The sequence below is a fragment of the Colossoma macropomum genome, unplaced genomic scaffold, assembly GCF_904425465.1.
Source record: "Colossoma macropomum unplaced genomic scaffold, Colossoma_macropomum, whole genome shotgun sequence".
Classification (NCBI taxonomy): Eukaryota; Metazoa; Chordata; class Actinopteri; order Characiformes; family Serrasalmidae; genus Colossoma; species Colossoma macropomum.
In genome coordinates this window covers 29,665,041-29,685,609 of record NW_023494810.1, presented here as the reverse complement: position 1 = coordinate 29,685,609, position 20,569 = coordinate 29,665,041, and the positions used below count along the sequence as shown (strand labels likewise).

Here is a 20,569-nt window from a genome sequence, read left to right as displayed (position 1 = left end):
ACTATGGTGTTGATGTTGTCTGCAGCTGGAGGAGGTTCATATTGAGCACTTGTAATATTACATAATAAACTTTATGCTCAGTAAAACCATTTACAGTTTACTGTCTTGTTCTGTAATGATTTACAAGTGGAATAAATCATTTTGAAATCGAGTGAATCTTTTTGAATCACCTTGTACATAACTCCAGCGTTTAAGACCATTTATTGTTAAAGCTGTGTTGAACGATCAGCAAAACTTTGTTTCACTGCAAAGGATTATTTTATTTACCTAGAAACCTAATTCTGTGCTGTAGAGCCGCAACAGGGCAGTAAAACAGCTGCATGCGGCTCCAGTGCCGTGTGTTGCTGACCCCTGGTCTAGTATGTATAGCACTGTAGTATGTGGTCTTGGACACAGTCGTTGCCTGCCACACTGTCACATTTTAATTGTTTGTGGCCATCAAACATTAAATTGAACTGCTGTATAATGTTTTTACTAAGCCACTGTGCATGTATGTGTTACTCCACTGTGATGTTGTTTGTAGATATTTGACAATGAGGAGTTTGACTGCCGGACACCAGAGGACTGGCTGGCTTTGGGCTTTGAGCCAGGGTCAAAGGACCGCAAACCCATCCCAGCCAAGGCACTTCTACCCAGCAGTGACTCCAACTTACCTGGTATAAAGCTTTTAAAATCCTGAGACTATACCAAGAACAACTGTAGTAACATTATACTGACATACAGCTTAAAGCTGCGTCTATCTCCTGTTTTTAAAAGATGATTCTTACTGTAAACTTCATGTAGTTTGTATACATGTATAAAAGTAGAATTCTCTTTCTACGCTATCACTTGAGAGCTCAAGGAGTTGTGCTTCTCATTCTCTTCCTTTTTTGATGGTTCTGATGTAGAGGAGCAGAAGAGTTTGACTCCAGAGTATTCGTGGCAGTCTGTGGGGGTCCTGGACTACTGCCCAGAGAAGAAGCAGTACCTGGTGCAAAAGGCAGATCCACACGGCCGGATCAGAGACAGCAAGGGCAAACTTGTGATCGGAGCACAGAGTAACAAAGGCAAGTGGCAGAGCGCAGATGAATATTTCATTATGCACAATTTGTACAAAATCTTTGCAACTATCTCAGTGTCTCCATCTACTCATCCTCTAGGTCCACTAATAGCTGGTCAGTTTTGGGTTCCGCGGGTCACGCTGATGTTTTTGGCTGAGGACCCACGCCTCTTTGCTCAGAGGGTCCAGTTCGCCTGCAACTTTAGGAGAACCACAGAGGCCCTGCTGCTATACCATCTCTCTGTGGACTGCATGCCATCATGGAGTGGGACACCCACCATGCCGCCCACCAGCCTCCAGCAGATCAATACCCTTGCCCTCAGCACGCCAGGCCTCAGACTTCCACAGTAAGAGACGTGGAGATAGACCTAATAAATGGCCTTTTCACAGTAGCCATGAAAGGCAGCTTGTGGCTGTTTTTCAGGTCCTTCAGTTTTTGCCATATGAATGTCTTCAGTAATATTGAAGCCTGATGGAGCTTGATTTTCATTACCAAGCATGTCAACATTTATAAGGGTTTTTATTGTGTTAATAGCTGTTTTTTATTGTGGCAGTTGTGCACGATATTTTGATATAAGGAAAGCTGCAGTTGTCTGGTTTATCTCTGCATGGTTGTCTTTGTGGAGATGTGTGAATCATTTTCACAACAGGGGGTTCTCACCCCTCCTCCATAACCCCTCATTGCTGGGAAGAGTCACAACAATTCCCATTTTAATATTTTAACATCAGAGGCATTGGGCCAGATTTGATGGGAGTTATTTGAACCACATCGTATGTCTTTACATATTAATTTCATGTGCACAGGCTCCAAAAGAAGCTCTGGCTCGATGTTTAGGTCTCACATGCAAAATCAACATTATACTGATGAAGACATGATAATTCGCTCACATCCTCAGAAGACATGTTCTTCACCAAGTTTTGACTGAGTTCTCTCTGAATACTCTTTCAGCATGCTCACAATCATCAGATTCATTCACTCGGGAAAAGGGGTCCGAAGCACAACCCATGTTACAAAATGTTGTTCCTCAAGTTATTCTTCTCAAGCAATTACACATTTTCACCAGAGAGGTCTCCAAATCCTCAAATCTTACATAGTGTAGCTTTAACATACACAAGCAAATAAAACATTGGCACATTTAATTAAATAACACAGCAACCGATTATAAATTTGTTTAAATTTGACTGATTTTCATACCTAATATTAGGCCTTTTTGGAAAAAAAGGAAAAGAAAAATTGAATACATACAAAGTAGAAAATGCAAGGAAAAACTATAAATCACTAGCATATCGAGTGTAATTACACAAAAAGCAGTGATGCGGCTTCTTGTTAACAGATATTATCAATTCTCAGTGATATATAAATGTGCAGTTTGTGCAGTAAACATAATGTCTACTCGATGTGTTTCCCTGTTTGTGTGTGTGTGTGTGTTTGTGTTTAAAACCAGACTGCAGGAGTGTGTGAAACGTTTGGAGGAGGAGGTTCATCTGGAATACGTTCGCACTATGAACCGAATCAGCTTTGACAGGCTCGTACAGGACAACCCTGAGGAGTTCTCCTACATCACTCTGCCCCAGGAAGAACCAGAGAGAGTTCCCCTCAAAGGTATGGTAGGGTGTAAGTGTGGGAACAGCATTTGAACATACAGTACTGACAAATCTAAATTTGCAGTTGAGATTATTTGAATCATGAGAAGCAGAAAATGCAACCAACTTCTAAGACTGAACTTTGGAGATGTGGAAAAATATCCTTCTGAAAAGAGTGGAAGACAAAGGATGACACATTAAATACTGAAAACATTGATGTTATATTTAGTTGTTGAGGCCTCAGTGTAATTATCTGCTAAATATGTTTTTTGTTTTGTTATCCTGATGTTGAAAAATTAATAACTTAATGGCCTTAATGGATATTTTGGTTGGAAGTTAAATAAATGAGAGGTGCTCTCTGACTCTGCAACAGTGCTGAATACTACCTTTCATATGTCTGGAATCACTTGTCATATTCATATGTTAAATTATTTTATATATAATGATAACTTGTATTATGCAGATTTAATTGTTATTATTATAAACTTAACACCAACAATATATTTTGTTATTCAACAATTTAAGGTCACTTGCAATAAGAAGAAGTCATTAATGATGAATAATATACTGCAATTGTCTATTTACAGTAATATTTTGTCAAATGACTTGCCTTGAGATTTGATCACAACTTTTGATATACAAGGCATTCTGGATATTAATTGTATTGGAACTTAATTCTCTATGTTATACAGCTTTCTCAGTCATTTAAAGCTCTGTTGATTGTTCTAGAGACATCTAAAATGTATTAATTTGTTTATATTTTTCTACAAATTATTTTAAACCTCTGAAGGTGTATAGCTTCATATTATTGAAGTCATTGATTCCAAGCTTTTGAAGTGTTATTCCAAACTTTTGAATGGTAGTGTACTTATAGATGTGTCTCCCACTGAGAACCCATGGCTGGTGTACACTCTGTAACCCCAGGCTCGGTGGCTGTTCCGGACTACCTGTTTGAAAAGAACCGTGCTGCTTTTGCCTTTAACTCCCTGCTCACCAAGCCGGAAGTCATCTCTGTTCTGTCCAAAGTCAGAGCGGAGTGCGACAGAGTGGCTTCCATGAGCCTCTTTTACGTCACCTTCACCAAACCTCTACGCCTGGAGGAGTTTGAGCTGGCACAGTCACAGACCCACACACAGGTAATGTGCTGGCAACATATTATTGCTTATACAAATGGACAGAGTATGGACAGATGGACAGAGTATGGTCAGCATGGACAGAAGTTAGACTTTAGGATGACTGCTACTGTTATTTTTTTATTATTTTTAGCAATGTAACATAGTTTGTCCAGTTGGATAGATAAGAGTACGAGCAAGCCTATTTGACATTACTTAACTCCTGAATCTTAAATGATGTATTATTGCTGTCACATGGGCAGTTTTGATCCTGGTTCGGTCAGGCCTGTGACACAATTGACCATTCTGCTCTGGTTAAAAGACTGCTCAGGCTGGTTTATCTCCTTTTTATCCAATTTGTGTCTGTTGGTGACATGATGCCCTCAGCTGCTGCTCTTAACTGTGGAGTGCCTCAGGGGTCAGTTCTGGGGCCAATATTATTCTCCCTTTATATGCTTCCCTTACGGTGTTATATTTCTATAATATTTCTTTTAGTTTTTATGCTGATGTTTTATTTTACATCCATGTTTTTTATTTTAATTATTTTATTTTTCTTTCTGTATTACAGTGTGAGGCACATTGTGGCTTTTGCCTTTAAATAGGCTTTACATCTAAAACTTAGTTTCTATTTACTTAATGCAGTTTAAGGCACTTTGGTGATGATTTAGGCATGCATTTTGCACAATGCTAATTTAATTACTTACACTACCTGTGAGCCTCAAAGTTCCAGTGCAAAAGTATAGCTTGGCTGATGGACTACATTTGGGGTCATTTTTTGCAAAGCTATTTCTGAAACACACACATATACTCACTATGCACTTTATTAGGAACAACTGAACACCTATTCATTCATGCAATTATCTAATCAGCCAATTATGTGGCAGCAGTGTAGTGCATAAAATCACGCAGATAAAGTCCAGCAGCTTCAGATAATGTTCACATCAATCAGACTGGGGGAAGTATGTGATGTCAGTGATTTTGACCTTGGCATGATTGTTGGTGCCATTTGGGCTGTCTTGAGTATTTCTGTAACTACTGATCTCCTGAAATTTTCATGCACAACAGTGTCTAGAGTTTACATAGAATGGTGCAATAAAGAAAAACATCCAGTGTTCTGAGCGCTGAAACTAGTTGTTGATGAGAGAGGTTCAACAGAGAATGATAAGACTGGTTCATTCTGGTGGAAAGGCAGCAGTAACACAGATAACTACTCTGTACAATTGTGGTGAGCAGAAAAGCATCTCGGAATGCACAACATGCCAAACTTTGAGGTGGATGGGCTACAACAGCAGAAGATCACATCGAGTTCCTCTTCTGTCAGTCAAGAACAGAAAGCTAAGGCTGCAGTGGACACCAAAGCTGGACAGCTGAAGACTGGAAAAATGTAGCCTGGTCTGATGAATCTGGATTTCTGCTGAGGCACACAGATGGTAGTGTCAGAATTTGGCACCAACAACATGAATCCATGGATCCAACCTGCCTTGTGTCAGCAGTCCAGGCTGGTGGAGGTGGTGTAATAGTGTGGGGAATGTTTTCCTGGCACACTGTGGGCCCATTAATACCAATCAATCATCAGTTTAGGTCAGTATTCTTAAGTGGCCTTCGCACTTGGCATATTTGAGTCCAATAGAACACCCCTGGGATGTGGCAGAGCGGGAGATTCGCAGCATGAAAGTGCACCTGAAAAATCTGGAATTTCATGATGCAGTCATTTAAACATGGGCCAGAACCTCAAAGGAATGTTTCCAACATCTTGTGTAATCCATGCCCTGAAGAATTGAGGCTGTTTAGAGAGCAAAGGGAGGCCCTGCCCAGTATTAGTATGCCATTCCTAATAAAGTGTTCGGTTTGTGTATATAACAGCATCTTCCCACACAAGTGAATGTAAAACACATGCTGTGCTCAGAGCTTATAGCCTCCCAGTAACTGCTCTTTTGGTGGTGGTTAACCACTCCTTCTTTCTCTCCATCCTGCCACAGGTGCAGCTCTTCCTGAAGGACTCTTGGGTAACCACTCTGTGTAACGGAATCTGCTCCAGTCTGCGGGATGTGGGGGCCGGCTGGTTCTGTCTGAAAGAGTCTCGCTGGGAGGTGTACCGCATGTCCAAGATGTGCCGCCTGATGGCGTCGATACGCTACAGCCTACAAGACTCCCTACGTTTCCTTGTGCAGGACTCACTGGCCAGCCTGGCTCAGCTGCTGCTGGACGCCTGCCACAACGTGCTGCACTGCCCCTCTGACCTCACCTGGGGCTCCGACCTCATCAACAGTCCATACAAGTCAGTCAAACTCCAGAGAAGAGCAGAAAACTGCTTCTTAAGCTGTGTTCACACTACATAAATGGTCACAAATCAGATTTTTTGCCTGAATGTGACACCAATCTTTTCTTTTTAGAGCTGTGTAAACACTAAAATCTTTACGTTATATGTGTGTTTACATAATGACCGGTTTACAGACCAAAGAAGAACCCGCTGTTCCTGGTGGACTTGGTGCTGGATCAGACTGGAGTTCATTATAGCACCCCGCTGGAGAGCTTTGAGACGTCCATCGTTAACCTTCTGGACAAAGGGATCCTGTGCACTCATAACATCCCTCAGCTGGACAAGGTTAAATAGACATCACTGTCACATTAACTACAGCCGTGTTAACTCTTGATATTAACATATCAATGTAAATATTAATAAACAGTATTGGTGTCTGTCTCAAGTGCTCTGACCATAAGTGGACAATGATACGTAAAACTGTTTACATCCAGCATTTCCATGCTTCTCAAATGCGTCTCCAGTGACGAATCATGATTGGATTTCGTGACTGGAAGAAGGGTACCATCTTTTGCTGCGTGGTTTGCAGAGTGGTTTGGTGTGAAATGCCAGTTCTAAAGAAACTTGCCATGTCAGAATTGTTCATAGTGGTGGTGATAGGAACCAGACGTCTGAACCGTTTAATGCCTCTAAAAGCTCCCTCACAGAAAGTTATTACATGAAATGGTTATGAATACACTGCCTGTTGTCTGAGACGTTGTTTAATGATATGTTTGTAATAAGGTTTTGGCCTAAAATGTATTTTTTTAAATCTGTTCTTGGTAGAGGGGTGCATGCAGGGCATCGTAAGGCAAAATAGTCCCCAGAGAAATAAGAACAAATAAAATAAAGAACAAAATAAGAATCAACAGGCCTGCTGAACAGCCTGATTTACTTTTGATGACCGGTGATAATACTTTTGAGTTTCTAGCGGGTTGTATTTTCCATGAACCCAGATGTTTCCCCTCACACATGGTCTTAGTGAGGCGACATCTGCCTGGAAAATCAAGATCTGTGATGCAAAACAGGACGAAAGTGAACACACCATGGTGAAAAAACAATAGGTAATTCGCAGTCTAATTTTCTTAGCAGAGGAAAGAGAAAAACAGAAAAAAAGGGCCTATCCGGATAAAGATTAAATCACATAGTAGCACCAGTAAAGCACCAGACTAAAGGCATCAGTTGGTTAGCATAAATGTATGTTGCCAATTATTCCAAGTTTTGGCTGTATTTTTGGGGATAAATAAGATGATAGATTTTGAGGATTGGGCCAAACAGCTGATTTTTGTGTCAGCATTCGAAACTGAATATTCAGTTCAATCTAGTTGGTGCGACTGTACTATCTAGGGACCAGCCATGACAAATTCCACCGTTGGGTCCATACTATTTTCAGATTTCCCACCATTTTACCATCATCAGTGTTACGCAGGTTTTAGATATTAGTGAATAAATTAGTGAATTAGTGAATAAAATGGCTATACTTGTGTACTAGAGGTGCTCATTGGAGTGGTTTTTACTTACTGACAGCAGTGTTGAAATGTTCTATGCTGTTCTGTGTTCTGTGTTCATTTGTCTGTATAAAAAGCATTAATCAATTACAAATTAGAACAGTTCAGAATGATTCCGTCTCCCCCTTCCACTATCTCAACATATCTCTGTCTCTCTCTGTATCTCTCAGTTTGTGATGAAGAATTTGTTCATCAGTGGAGTTCCTCTGTTGGAGTCAGTGGGTCTGTATGAGCCGGCAGTGAGAGAGCTGAGAGAGAGAGTGAGTCTCGCCCTGTACCAGGCTACCATTCCTCTCCAAGCCTACGCCCGAGAATATGAATGCCACCTTGAGCTGCACAACTCTGACATCAACACCTTTCTGAAGTACACCTCCCTAAATGTCTCTCTTGGTTTAAACTTTAGCTGCATTTTAAAAGGGGCATATCATGGCAAACTGAATTTTACTTGCTTTTTTAACTTCTTTCTGCAGGCCCTTAGTGAGCCCTTTAACCAAAAACCATTAAAGAGCCCATATTCTACTTTTTTCTTGTCTTTTATTGCTTTCCCTGAGGTCCACTTGTAAAGTTTAAGGGGTTTGTGTACCAAATCTGCCATAAATCATTTTACATGACAATTTTCCAACCTCTCTTTATTCCTTAGCAGACTGTTTTTTTATTACTGTGATTTTAAGACTGATAAATGTAAATGAGGTCTGTTCTGATGGGCTGTCCTATATTTTGGCTTAGTCAAAAAGCAGACTGGGCTGAAACACTCCTTATAACTTCAGCAAGAAGGGCTGAGGCTAAATTGCTGTAGGCTGAATGGATATATATAAAGAAAGATAATACATGTAAATGTAAATGAATTGGTTTACGACACAAAAAAATCACAAAAAACATGAATTCGAAACAAGCTGTTTTTGCAGGTTAATTTTTGTGTATGGAGCTTATCACATGGGGCGTGTATGTTCTGAAACTATAACAATGTTTACATACTACATCAAACTCAAGTGCATTTTCCATGATACAAGCCCTTTAAACGTTGCTGCTTCCAAAGAATCCACATCTTGGAAAGGAGCGGCTGACGTCCCTAATGATTTCAATCTGAAGTTAACAGGTTGTCCTGTCCAGTTTAGCCTGGTTTGCTTTCTGAATGAGGCACAATAAAGAGGAACCAATCAGAACAGAAGTCGTGTCACTTTTAAAGGCACAGTAACAAATAGTCTGTTTAATTCTGCTAGATTGAGAGGCTGAAAAATGATCATGTGAAAATGACTTTTTGGGACATAAACTCACATAAAAGTGAGATTTTGGGGAAAATATGTACTAGAAAAATGTAGAATATGTCTCGTTAGGCTTCTCTTGTGCTACACTCTTAAAAATAATGGTTCTTTAAGGGTTCTTTAGTAAAGAAAATGGTTCTATATAGAACTATGAACACTCAGAGAAACCTTTGCATGATTAAAGGTTTTTTTGCATCACTAAAGGGATTGATCAAGAATGTGCTGTAGATGGTTCTATGTAGAACCTTTTTGAAAAAGGGTTCTATATAGCACCAAAAAGAACCCTTTTTGGTGCTATACAGAACCCTTTTCAAAAAGGATCCATATAGAACCATATAAAACACATTCTCTGTCAATCACAAGAATGCTTTTTACAATGCAAAAAACCCTTTCAGAGTGCTCATGGTTCTATACAGAACCATTTTCTTTACTAAAGAACCCTTGAAGAACCATCTAAGTGTGTACTGTGTTTGTGACTCTCCAGGCATCACAGTGAAGAAAACACCACCCCTGTGGAGGTGAAGCGGGAGGTGGAGAGGCACCTGAAGGAGAAAGAGATTTTGGATCAGTCTCTCCCCTCATCCATCGTCATCGGGCCCTTCATGGTGAGCGTGGAGGCTGTGCGACAGAGCCTGTCCAAGAAACGCCGCGCCCTGGCCAACGCTGTGCTGGACCGCCTCGCTCTGAAGCTCCGCAAGCAAGTGGAGGAGGCAAGTCACTCCAGCAGAGTATCTACACTCACACTACTGCACAGTTTAACCCTTAGATGTCACAGTTTCTGTGTGATAAATGTATTGGATGTTAGCTATTACTGATTTTTTGCATTACTGGACAACTTATGCATTTATCAGAATGTGGGCTCTTTTATTAGAGATTTTAAACTGTGGACCTACATAAAGAACTCCTGTGTGTTTCAGGCATGTGAGGAGTGCAAAGCCATCAGCAGGAAGTTGTACGAGAAGCCCAACAGCATTGAGGAGCTGACAGAGCAGAGGGAGTGGATGAAGCAGATCCCAGATCAGCTAAAGGCTCAAGAAGTAAAATACCATTCCACACAGTCCAGACATTTGCTTTTCAGGAAACCAGCAGCATTGAAAGGGGAATTCCACAGATTTTTCAAAATGTCTGAATAATTCAGTCCTTGAGATGTAAACAGAGTCATTCAGAGTGGTTTGGTGTGAAATGGTTCATTTTAGAGAAACTTACAGACTCTGAATTCTTCACAGTGGTGGTGATAGAAACCAGGAGTAACAATGTCTACAACACAAAAATAGCCATTTTATTTACTGTCCAAAACCACCAGTGAACATACACATGCTTTGGGGACTATTTTGCCTTAGAACACCCTGCATGTACCCCTTTGCCATGAATGGATTAAAATAAATGGATTAAAATTAAAACATTTTAAGACAAATTTTATCACAGTACAATCATAAAACAATGTGTCAGACACCAGGAAGCATATATCTGACTATTTAATGTGCTGTGATGGAGATTTCAAAGGTAATAAACTCTTCAGACGTCTGGTTCCTGTCTCCACCACTGTGAACAATTCTGACTTGGCAAGTTTCTCTGGAACAGAGCATTTTACACCAAACCCCTCTGAATGACTTTGTTTACATCTTAGTCATTTAATTGTGTAGAATTTTTGAAAAATCGTGTGGAGTTCCCCTTCAAGTTACTCTTTTCTTTAGTTGATGTTATACCCCAAATATGTAAGCAACAACTGTGAAAAAATATTTTGTATTTTTGGCTTTTAATGCATGATTCCTTTCCATAATATATTTCCTCCTCTCTTTCTCCCACTGCTGAAACACTTGGGCAGGAAGTTTTGGCCAAAGCCATGTCTGACTATGAGCTAATAGATGAGTTTTTCTACAATCTGTCCAATGAGGATTTCAATGCAAAGTAAGTTGAGCAGCATCTTTGTCTTTATTAAAACATTACCTGCTGCCAGGCCTGGAATACCCCTGCACAGTAGGACCTGACTGACATGTTGCGGCCCACACTGAGACCGATTTTAACAGGGCTGAAAATTCTGATAACTGATAATATTAGCCGACAAAATCTTCTATTTATACTTCAGATTTTATTTTTATATTGCAGTTAAAGAGTGATTACCTGATAGATTATTTATCAATTGTCAGTTATCAATTGTCAAACATTAAACTTGAAGAGACAGCACCAACAGATTTTTGAAGTCACATTTGGTCAAATCAAGAATAAAAACCTGAAGGCTTAAACTGTAATAAACAACAAAAACTTAAGTAAATATACCAAATTTTATATGTACAGCAAAGATTTGAGTGACTATTGATCACTAGAGTTTGATAGCAACTTCCTAGCCCCAGTGCTAAACTACAGAAGTGACACCAAACATGTCTCAGCTGATCAACTACATCTGGTGTATGTGGAAAACTATATAGTATCGTGGGTGGATATTTGAATGATGAGTTACTTGTGTTAGGTACTGCAGTGGCACAACTATCTAAGGTTTCTAAGTGTTCTGTCACCAGGAGGTGACGATGTGCGAATCGCAGCAGGGTTGAGACCTAAAAAAGTGCTAATTATTGCCAATATTTTTGTCGATGCCAATAAAAACGCTGGCCATCAATATCAGCCGATATTATCAGTTCGCTGATGTATCGGACAGGCCCTACTGCACAATAGCATGTTGTCTCACTGTAGCACACCTTATCTGAGAGCCTGATTAAGGTATGTAAAGCCTGGCAGTGTAGGGGAATGGTGGATGATCTAGCTGTGCTGAAACTCACAATGCTGATTTGAAATCAGATTCACAGTTAGAACTGCTCAAGCAAACATGTAAAGGTGTACTGCTTAAGATTTTCTGAGAAATCTTTTTAAATTTTAAAGTTTCTCATATATATAGAATAGCTTTTTTGCCATCATAGCTCCTACTGTTTGTGTAGCAGGTTTTTAAAAGCCCCAATTGGTCATAGCATAGATCTTTTTTTAAAAAGACAACAACAAAAAACTGAAGACAAATAAAATAATTAAAAAAAGCATGATGGACACTGCAAATGTTAGTGCAGCCCTTAATACAGAAAACAAGAGAAGTCTTGTTCTAGATCAGCATGTGGATATTAAATAATAATATGTTTGTCTTGTGTGGAGGTGGACAGCGATGGCCTGGCCCCATAAGATCCTCACTCAGATGGAAAACGTGCAGATTCAGCATGTAGAGGATGAGGAACGCTTCCACAAGATCCAGCTGGTCGACCAGAACAACTTCCAGGAGCGCTTGGAATCCCTACAGGTCAGAGCCTCTCTCAGGTCACCTGTGGTCATCTGCAGTCATGTGAGACTGTTTGTTATAGTATGTAAGATACATTTTGGACAGCTTGGAAATCCAAGGTAAAGATGTGATTTACACAAATTAAAATGAGTCCGATTTGACTAAAAAGAGAGAATTGGCAACTCTGTTTTGTTGTGTTGCTACACAAAGGCAGCTCATCTGAATAATCATACCTATTATATACTCAGAAAAATGGAACATGACAGATTTAATCACGATAATTATAACATTCCCATGTATTGCCCACCCCTGCATTAGGATACTTATCTTCAGCCCAGCAGCCTCCTCTCCACCTAGTGGTGATTTGAGGTACTGCACCACATTTTTTGCTAAAGGGCCTCTTTGTGTGTTTGTGTGTTTCAGATGGTGGTCGCAGGCTTTGCTGCCTATACAGATTTCAGTCGAGCACATGAGGTGGCGAACGAAGTGCGTCGTGTTGGAAAGCAGCTGAAGGAATCTCAGACGATGGCGCAGGTTTACAACAACCGTGAACGCCTCTTTGGCATCCCTGTCACCAACGTACGTGTCTAAAGCACATCCCACGACCAAAACAGTGTAGTGCATTGCACGTTACATTTTATTACTGTTCTCTCTCCTGTCTCAGGGAAAACTTTCATCAGTAGTCTAAACTTTATGTGTTTATTAAAATCCCGACTGATGTATTGGTTGGCCAATAATATTGGCTAGTATTAATGAACCGCGGTTTCCACTATGGGTGATTCTCACGCACATGACAAATACCTAAGACCTAAGACCTAACATTTAATTGACATTAAATTTGTAATGTTTTTTTGGTTATACAAGCAGTGATACCTGGTTAAATAACAAAAAAATAAACCTGAATGATTTCATTGATTTTACATAGATTTTTAGTAACATTTTTCCAATTAATTATCAATTCCAATTAAAAATGTTTTTTCCCCAACTTTATTTTCCCCAACATATTCTGTATGTTGTTGTCTAACTAAGTGTTTTAAAGCTAATTATTAGAACATTTATATTTTATAAAAAGTGAAAAGTAAAAAAAAATAAAATCAGTAATGAGAAATATGAACACATTGCAATAATGAGAATTATGGTAAAAATGCCAAAACTTGAAAAGACAAAAACATATTCCTTTGAATATTGCTTATCTATGTAACACTCAAAAATCTATTGACATGGATTAAGGTTGCTTTGTAATACAGTTGCATGCAAAGGTTTGGGCACCTCTGTCAAATAATATGTTGATTTTCTATAAAGAAAAAAAATGAACATGTCCTCTACAGAAAACAAACTGCACAGTTTAATACACGATTACTGTTTATTTGGAGATTTTTTTTGTTGGAAAAAAAGCATAAAATGTGGCCCGTGCAAAAGTTAGGGCACATTTTATATTTTATGTTTTTTTCCAAATAAACTCAGCAAATACATAGAAATTGTGCACTAAATTGACAGAAAAATGCCATTTCACTGGGGGTTTTCAGACTTTTGCATACGGTTGTAAGCTAACCCTGTGGTGGACGTTGTGCTGTTTCAGCTGATCATAATTTGAGACTTCTGCAATACAAGGATACTCAGATACTTTGATTTTCAGGAGTCAACCAACTTGAATTTGAATAGATTTAATAATTAGAATAACAACTTCAACCAAAAACAGACATCGGTGGTTTAATGCAAAATAAAAACCACCATACTGTATGACACCTATGGAAATACCTTCCTGCATGTGCTGTTTTTTATTTTTATTTCTCTGGTCCAGTACGAGCGGGTGCAGAAGCTTAGCCGAGACTTCCAGCCATTCCGGGACCTATGGACGACCACCTCTGATTGGCTACGGTGGCACGAGAGCTGGATGAACGACCCATTGTCCACTATTGACCCAGAACAGCTGGAACGTAATGTCAACGATGCCTATAAGACCATGCACAAGTGTGTCAAACTGTTCAAAGACATACCAGGTGAGTAAAACATCAACATAAGGCAAACATTAGCCAGAAACCAGGTCATCTTGTCTTCAGACTGGTCATCTCGTCTTACATCTGTCCTCCTCTCCACTCAAGGGTTATCATAGATTTTAAATTTTAATTAGTTTTATTTTAATTTAGTTTTTCATTTTGATTTTAGTTTAGTTTCGGTTAAAAGAGTGCATTAATAGTTTTATTTGTGTTTTTATTTTCTGAAAAAAAAAATAGTTTTAGTTTAGTAAGTGTAAGTGTAGAATGAAATCAAACCAACAGTAGACTGAGCTTGGTTCGACTCCAGCTTTCCTTAAAGATTCCCAAACACAGACGGGATCCACTTCTAAACTCTCATTCATGCACTTGAAAAAAATGACACCTAAAAGTTTTTCTTCTCGGTAATTCTGTTTAATTTTAGTTAGAGTTTTTGTGTTTTTGAAAACTGTCATTTATTTTATCATAGGTAACGAGCAAATTTTTTCACTGCTAGTTTTTGTTTTAGTAATAGTTTTAGTTCACTATAATATCCCTGCTCCACTCTTCTCTCCCAGCCTGTCAGGATGTGGCAGCCTACATCCGTGGTGTCATCGAGGACTTCCGTCCGAACATCCCGCTGATCCAGGGCCTGCGGAACCCGGGCATGCGCAGCCGTCACTGGGCACTGCTGTCCGAGCGCATCCACATGAACGTGAAGCCCAAGGCCAACCTCACATTCTCCCGCTGCCTGGAGCTCGGCCTGCAGCAGCATGTGGATGAGATCGCCCATGTCGCGGAGGTGGCCAGCAAAGAGTACGCCATTGAGCAGGTGCGGCACATAATGGGCAGGTTTGGGTGTGATTTACGTAGTGGACAGTGGAAAGGTTTAGACCACTGTAATGTGTTACTGGCTGGTTGCCCTGCTTTCTCTCTAAATTGGATCCAACTAGTTCAGAAAGCAGGAGCCCTGAGCTCCAGCAAGTCTTTCTGATCTGTTGAAGCCTTATAGCCCACCCAGACCACTTTGCTCAGCTGAGGCAGGCTTATTATAAACTCTTAGAATAACTTTCTTGTATAGACTATAGACTATTGTTTAGACATACAGTATGCATAAGTTCGGGCGCTCCTGGTGAAATTATATTTGGTTGTTTTTTTAATTAAAAATAAGTTAACACATCATCTACGGAAACCACACTTCTGCACATTTTAATGCACAATTGCTGTTTATTTGCTGAATTTAACATATTAGGGGGAAAAATAAGCATAAAATGTGGCCAGTGCAAAGGTTATGGCACATTTTAGATTCAGTGTTTTAAACTCAGGAAGTAAATAGAAATTGTGCAGAAAATGCAATATTTAAGTTAACTTAAGCTAACTTTTCACTTAGAAAATGAAGAAAATATGTAATTTGTTCAGGTTCAGTGTTTAAACTTGCTCTTGACTTACTCTTCACTTGATATAATTTTTTTTTTCTTACTTCCTACTAATTATTTGAAACATCTAAACAGAATTTTGTACATTTGTCTGCAACTGAATTGGTTTTATATTATTGAAAACTCTGAAACCTTTAGTGTATGACCTACACACATCAGGAATTGACAATTATTGTGTGTAATATAAATATTATAAAATAATGAAATCCAGAATGTTGAGGACAGTAGAAATTAAACGCTTTTGTCTGCATATGTGTGATCAGGCTCTGGACAAGATGCAACAGGAGTGGTCCTCAGTGATGTTTGAGGTTTTGCCATATAAGGAGACGGGCACCTACATCCTGAAGAGTCCTGACGAGGCCTCCCAGTTGCTGGATGACCACATTGTGATGACTCAAAGCATGTCCTTCTCTCCATACAAGAAGCCATTTGAGGAAAGGATCAGTTCCTGGGAGAGCAAGCTGAGGATGACACAGGTATGACCAAGATACGGTCAAGAAACTTACCTGAAGGTGGAGGCCTTTTAGCCTGATTATGGCACAGGCTTTTTCCAGAAATAGACACAATTTTCCCCAAAGTTAATTAGCCAAGACAGGTTTGATACTTTAGTTTTGCACTGGAGCTACGAGGCTAACAAGGAATGGAAGCTTATACCCCACCAATTATACCCCACAGTTGATCCCACTGGAGTAATTAGCATTGTGCTGACTACAAGGCTGAAGCATCACATACTTGCCTCAAGTTGTTAAGTAGTCTGTAATAGACTTGCTTATGTGGTTTCTGGCACTATATGACATACCGTTATCTATAAACACAGTCAAAAGGACAGACAAAATATGACGTGTCCAATTTCATACACTGTCATGTGCAAAAGTTTGAACACGCCTGGTCAATTTACGTTTTGTTGATTTTCAAAGTGAAAATAAGTTAACACACCCTCTGCAGAGAAAACAAGCAAATGTGGCATTTTTCTATACATTTTAGTGCACAATATCTATTTATTTGACATGTTTAACATGGGAAAAAATAAAACACAAACTCAGTGTGTTAAATTCGCACAAGCAGTAATTGTGCATTATATTGTGCATTAAACTGTATTCTCAGTAGAGGATGTGTACGTTTTTTTTAAAGTCAGCAAAACATAATTTGACCACAGATGCCCAAACGTTTGCCTTCTACTAGACAGTGTCAGAAAACCACAGTGCACTTCTTTATTGTCCCACACACTTAAAAATGATGGTCCTTCAGGGGTTCTTTAGTAAGGAAATGGTTCTATATCGAAACATGAACACTCAAAGAACACTTTGCGTGATTCAAGGGTACATTGCATCATGAAATGGTTCTTCAGATTGATGATGTGCTGTAGATGGTTCTATATCGAACTTTTTTGAAAAGGTTGGTATAGCACCAAAAAGGGTTCTTCTTTTGCTACAATGTCAGGCTTGAACCTGTTTTATTTTTCAGTTATTTTAAAACGGTTTGCAAACTGCTGTTGTCGGAAGAAAACCTTGTATCTCCAAAATGGTAACTTTACAGGAGAAGGAAAAAACCTACTTTAATTTTAATGTAAGTCAATGGAACCAGAATTTTTCCCAAGTCATTTTGGGCCGTTTCTTTTAGTCCATTCATCATGAAATTTACACACAATCTAAAGGGCAACAGATTTTTCAAATGATGTAAAAAACTGGAAAACATCAAAAATGGACATATAAGGTTTCTTCCGACAACAGCGAAACCACAAACATGGCACTACTGAAGTGAGTTAACCACTAGTGATTAAAGCCCACTCCTGCAAAGCCAACTTGCTGGATTGCTTACAACATTAGCCCCCTGAAATGGGCTGATGGCCTGAAATGTCTGCTGCAGAATGGAGAAAAGCAAAGAAAAGATAACAGGCTCAATTTGTCCACATCAGAAAGCCTTTAAATGGGACCAAACATCTTTAAATGGGACCAAAAATGTCTGAGTAACCAATCAGGTCCATGCTCCGCCTCCTAATTTCACCAGCAACACACTCAGGGCAAAACAAACCAGATGCCCCAGAGCGTCATCACACAAACCCTTTGTAAAGGCCAGGTTTCATTTAAACTTATTTTCTTATTAACTAGAGCTAGACTTGGCCTTTACAGCTGTATATTGATCCCTTAATAGTCGCTCAGGATAAAAGCATCTGCCAAATGAATAAACGTCAGTGCAATTGTTTATCGCCCCCTGCTGACAGGATGTTCTGGAGGAGTGGCTGACGTGCCAGCGCTCCTGGCTCTACCTCGAGCCGATCTTCAGCTCAGACGACATCAACAGGCAGCTGCCCCTGGAGGGGAGGAGGTATCAGACCATGGAGCGCACCTGGAGGAAGGTGATGAAGGCCGCTAATGACAACAGACAGGTGAGCTAGGGCTCTGGTTCTAACTGACACCAATTAATTCTAAATTAAAGCATAGATTTGAGTGTAAATGCGCATTCAGTGGAGGGGAGGGGGTCAATGTGTCTTTGAATGTATGTTTCTCACATGTCTGTGTGTTTATTAGCCCCTTTAAACCAAAGGATATCATGAGTGATTCCAGACTTCCACTGTTTATTCTCAGAACTACATAATTTGCATTGGTTAGGTAGTATTTACTGAATAATTTATAGTGCATACATACATGGTACATACTGGATGATAAGCTTTGTGATTAATAAAAGAATAGGCCATACAGCAGAGTGAGGTTCGATTGACCACCTGAGTGCTACATTTGCCTCCCTCTGTAACATGATTAAATCGTAAGTTGCTCTGGATAAAAGCGTCTGACAAACGCCACAAATGTAAACGTTGGTTTGTGTGTGACGTCTCATGGACAGGTGATTGAACTGTGCCCGGACCCTCGTCTGCTGGACAGCCTGCGAGACTGTAACAAGCTACTGGAGCAGGTGCAGAAAGGGCTGAGTGAATACCTGGAGACCAAACGTGGAGCCTTCCCCAGGTCAGCAACCCACTTAATGGGGATTCTGTTACCTATCTATGTATCAGACTTAGCTCACTACCTTATACGGAAATATATATGGTCAGGTAAAGTTTAAAATTAGTACTCAAATTAGACATTCATCACATAATATAGCATATGATCACTGTCGGTTTAAAATCTCTAAAGCTCCAAAATGATAACTTTACATGAGAAGAAAAAAAACATTGATTTTAAAGTATGTTTATGTAACAAGAATTTGAGCCACTTCTATTGGTTCATTCGTCATGAAATGTCCACATAATAAAAATGCAAATTAAAAAACAGCAAAGATGAAGATACAATGTTTTGACAGCAACAATATACAGTAAAATCTTGTAAGAAAAAAGACATTGTGTATCATGCTGCATAATGGCCTGCGTCAAACGGCAATTTAATTTTGTGATTATTTATAAATGTGTTGTATATATAAGAGCACGTCCCTCACAAAGGTATCTACAGCACTCTTTCTGTACTAACTGAATTTTGATATTATGGTTTCTTTCTTGGCTTTAGGTTCTATTTTCTGTCTGATGATGAGCTTTTGGAGATTCTGTCTCAGACCAAAGACCCAACAGCAGTGCAGCCTCACCTGCGCAAATGCTTCGAGAACATCGCCCGGGTCGGTCCACATATGCTCTCATTAATACTCACACAGAGCTCACTTATTCTGGTTTAGAATATCTGTAAACAGTACCTTCACTGTGATATATGACTGCGTGTTTCAGGGATTGGCATTTTAATTTGATATTCGACTTTGTAATATATTATTCACAAAATATTCCAATAATTTAATTACTTTCTTTTTTATTATTCAAACAAATTCCAATTGTCCCCTTAAAAAAGTGACTCTCAGCATCTCTTAATGTGATACTGTATTAAACCCAGACCACAAATTCATAGTGGGTGATATGTAGCTTGAAATTAACAGGTGTCAATCTAAAGTCTTTAAGATAAATGGACAAAAACTAATCAGTTTTGTCCATCATATTTCACCTCATACCTTTTAGCTAGTGCAGAAAACAATATGTTTATGAAGAGTTAGCTGAAAATTTTATTACGTTAAATCTATTTGAGTGCAAAATTAATTTGGGCTTATGGTTTATCTGCACTTTTCTGCGGCGCTTCCTATGTTCTGTCACTGGGCTTTGTACTATCTGCTAAACAGTGCCAGAGACCCAGCTTCTGGTCCAGCGTGCTTTAGCCTTTAGCTGGCTGCAGTAGTCTTTTCTATACTGGAGTAAACAGAAAAGAAACCCTGATTAAAAAATAACATACAGGCTCTTCAGTGGTGGAATAAAGAGTTCAAACATCTCATGGTTCATCCATATGAGAATGTGTAATGTTAGAGAGAAGCTAATTAGCATATACAATTCTAATTTGCTATATAATATTTTAAACTTTAACATTTTTTTTATATTTTTAACTATTTCAATACTCGACCATTCTGACTCTAAACTGTGTTTGTGTTGCATGTCGCACAGCTTCGTTTCCAGCCGGACCTTCAGATCACTCATATGTACTCTGCTGAAGGAGAGGAAGTCAAGCTCTTCCTCCCGGTGTGGCCTTCTGGGAATGTAGAGGACTGGCTGCGTGATGTGGAGAAGTCCATGAAGCTCAGTCTGCGGGACTGCATCGACCGATCCCTCGGGGTATACGCCGAGGTCAGTCTTCCAATGCCATGCCAGCTTTATTACTCATGAAATTCTAAGTGTCAAATCATGTAGCATAAAATGAATCCAAATTCAAAAGCTTTATGCTTCTTTTCTTTTTTTTTTCAAGCTTTTCTCTGTGTACTAGAGCAATTTGAATACATTTGCACCTCCACAGCAAAACTTTTTTCCCATTCTGTGTAGGAACCTCGCACAAAGTGGGTGCTGTCATGGCCGGGGCAGGTTGTGATCGCAGGGTGCCAGACGTTCTGGACCATGGAAGTTTCTCAGGCTCTAGAGAGGGGAGACCTGGCTGAGAGCCTTTACCCTCAGCTCCAGACCCAGGTACAGACCAGACTACTCATTAACCAAATTTTTTTTTCAATGTGGAATAGCAAACAAATGTGCAACAGATTGATTTAGAGTAACCAACAAGAACTTGACTCGCAGCAGAAATTGCTTACAGC

General features: G+C 39.5%; 1 protein-coding gene across 1 annotated transcript in view; it reads left to right on the top strand.

Moving 5' to 3' along the window:
- Window positions 1-20,569, top strand: part of dnah1 (dynein, axonemal, heavy chain 1) — an 81,894-nt gene that overhangs the window by 1,573 nt on the left and 59,752 nt on the right. The window contains 21 exon segments of the mRNA XM_036559949.1: window positions 524-656; window positions 888-1,037; window positions 1,116-1,386; window positions 2,485-2,642; window positions 3,548-3,759; window positions 5,715-6,013; window positions 6,190-6,340; window positions 7,713-7,906; window positions 9,289-9,514; window positions 9,722-9,841; window positions 10,630-10,712; window positions 11,940-12,081; window positions 12,484-12,639; window positions 13,862-14,060; window positions 14,612-14,865; window positions 15,733-15,945; window positions 17,691-17,855; window positions 18,311-18,432; window positions 18,967-19,072; window positions 19,935-20,118; window positions 20,203-20,447. Of these exon segments, the coding sequence (XP_036415842.1) occupies window positions 524-656; window positions 888-1,037; window positions 1,116-1,386; window positions 2,485-2,642; window positions 3,548-3,759; window positions 5,715-6,013; window positions 6,190-6,340; window positions 7,713-7,906; window positions 9,289-9,514; window positions 9,722-9,841; window positions 10,630-10,712; window positions 11,940-12,081; window positions 12,484-12,639; window positions 13,862-14,060; window positions 14,612-14,865; window positions 15,733-15,945; window positions 17,691-17,855; window positions 18,311-18,432; window positions 18,967-19,072; window positions 19,935-20,118; window positions 20,203-20,447 (3,783 nt within the window).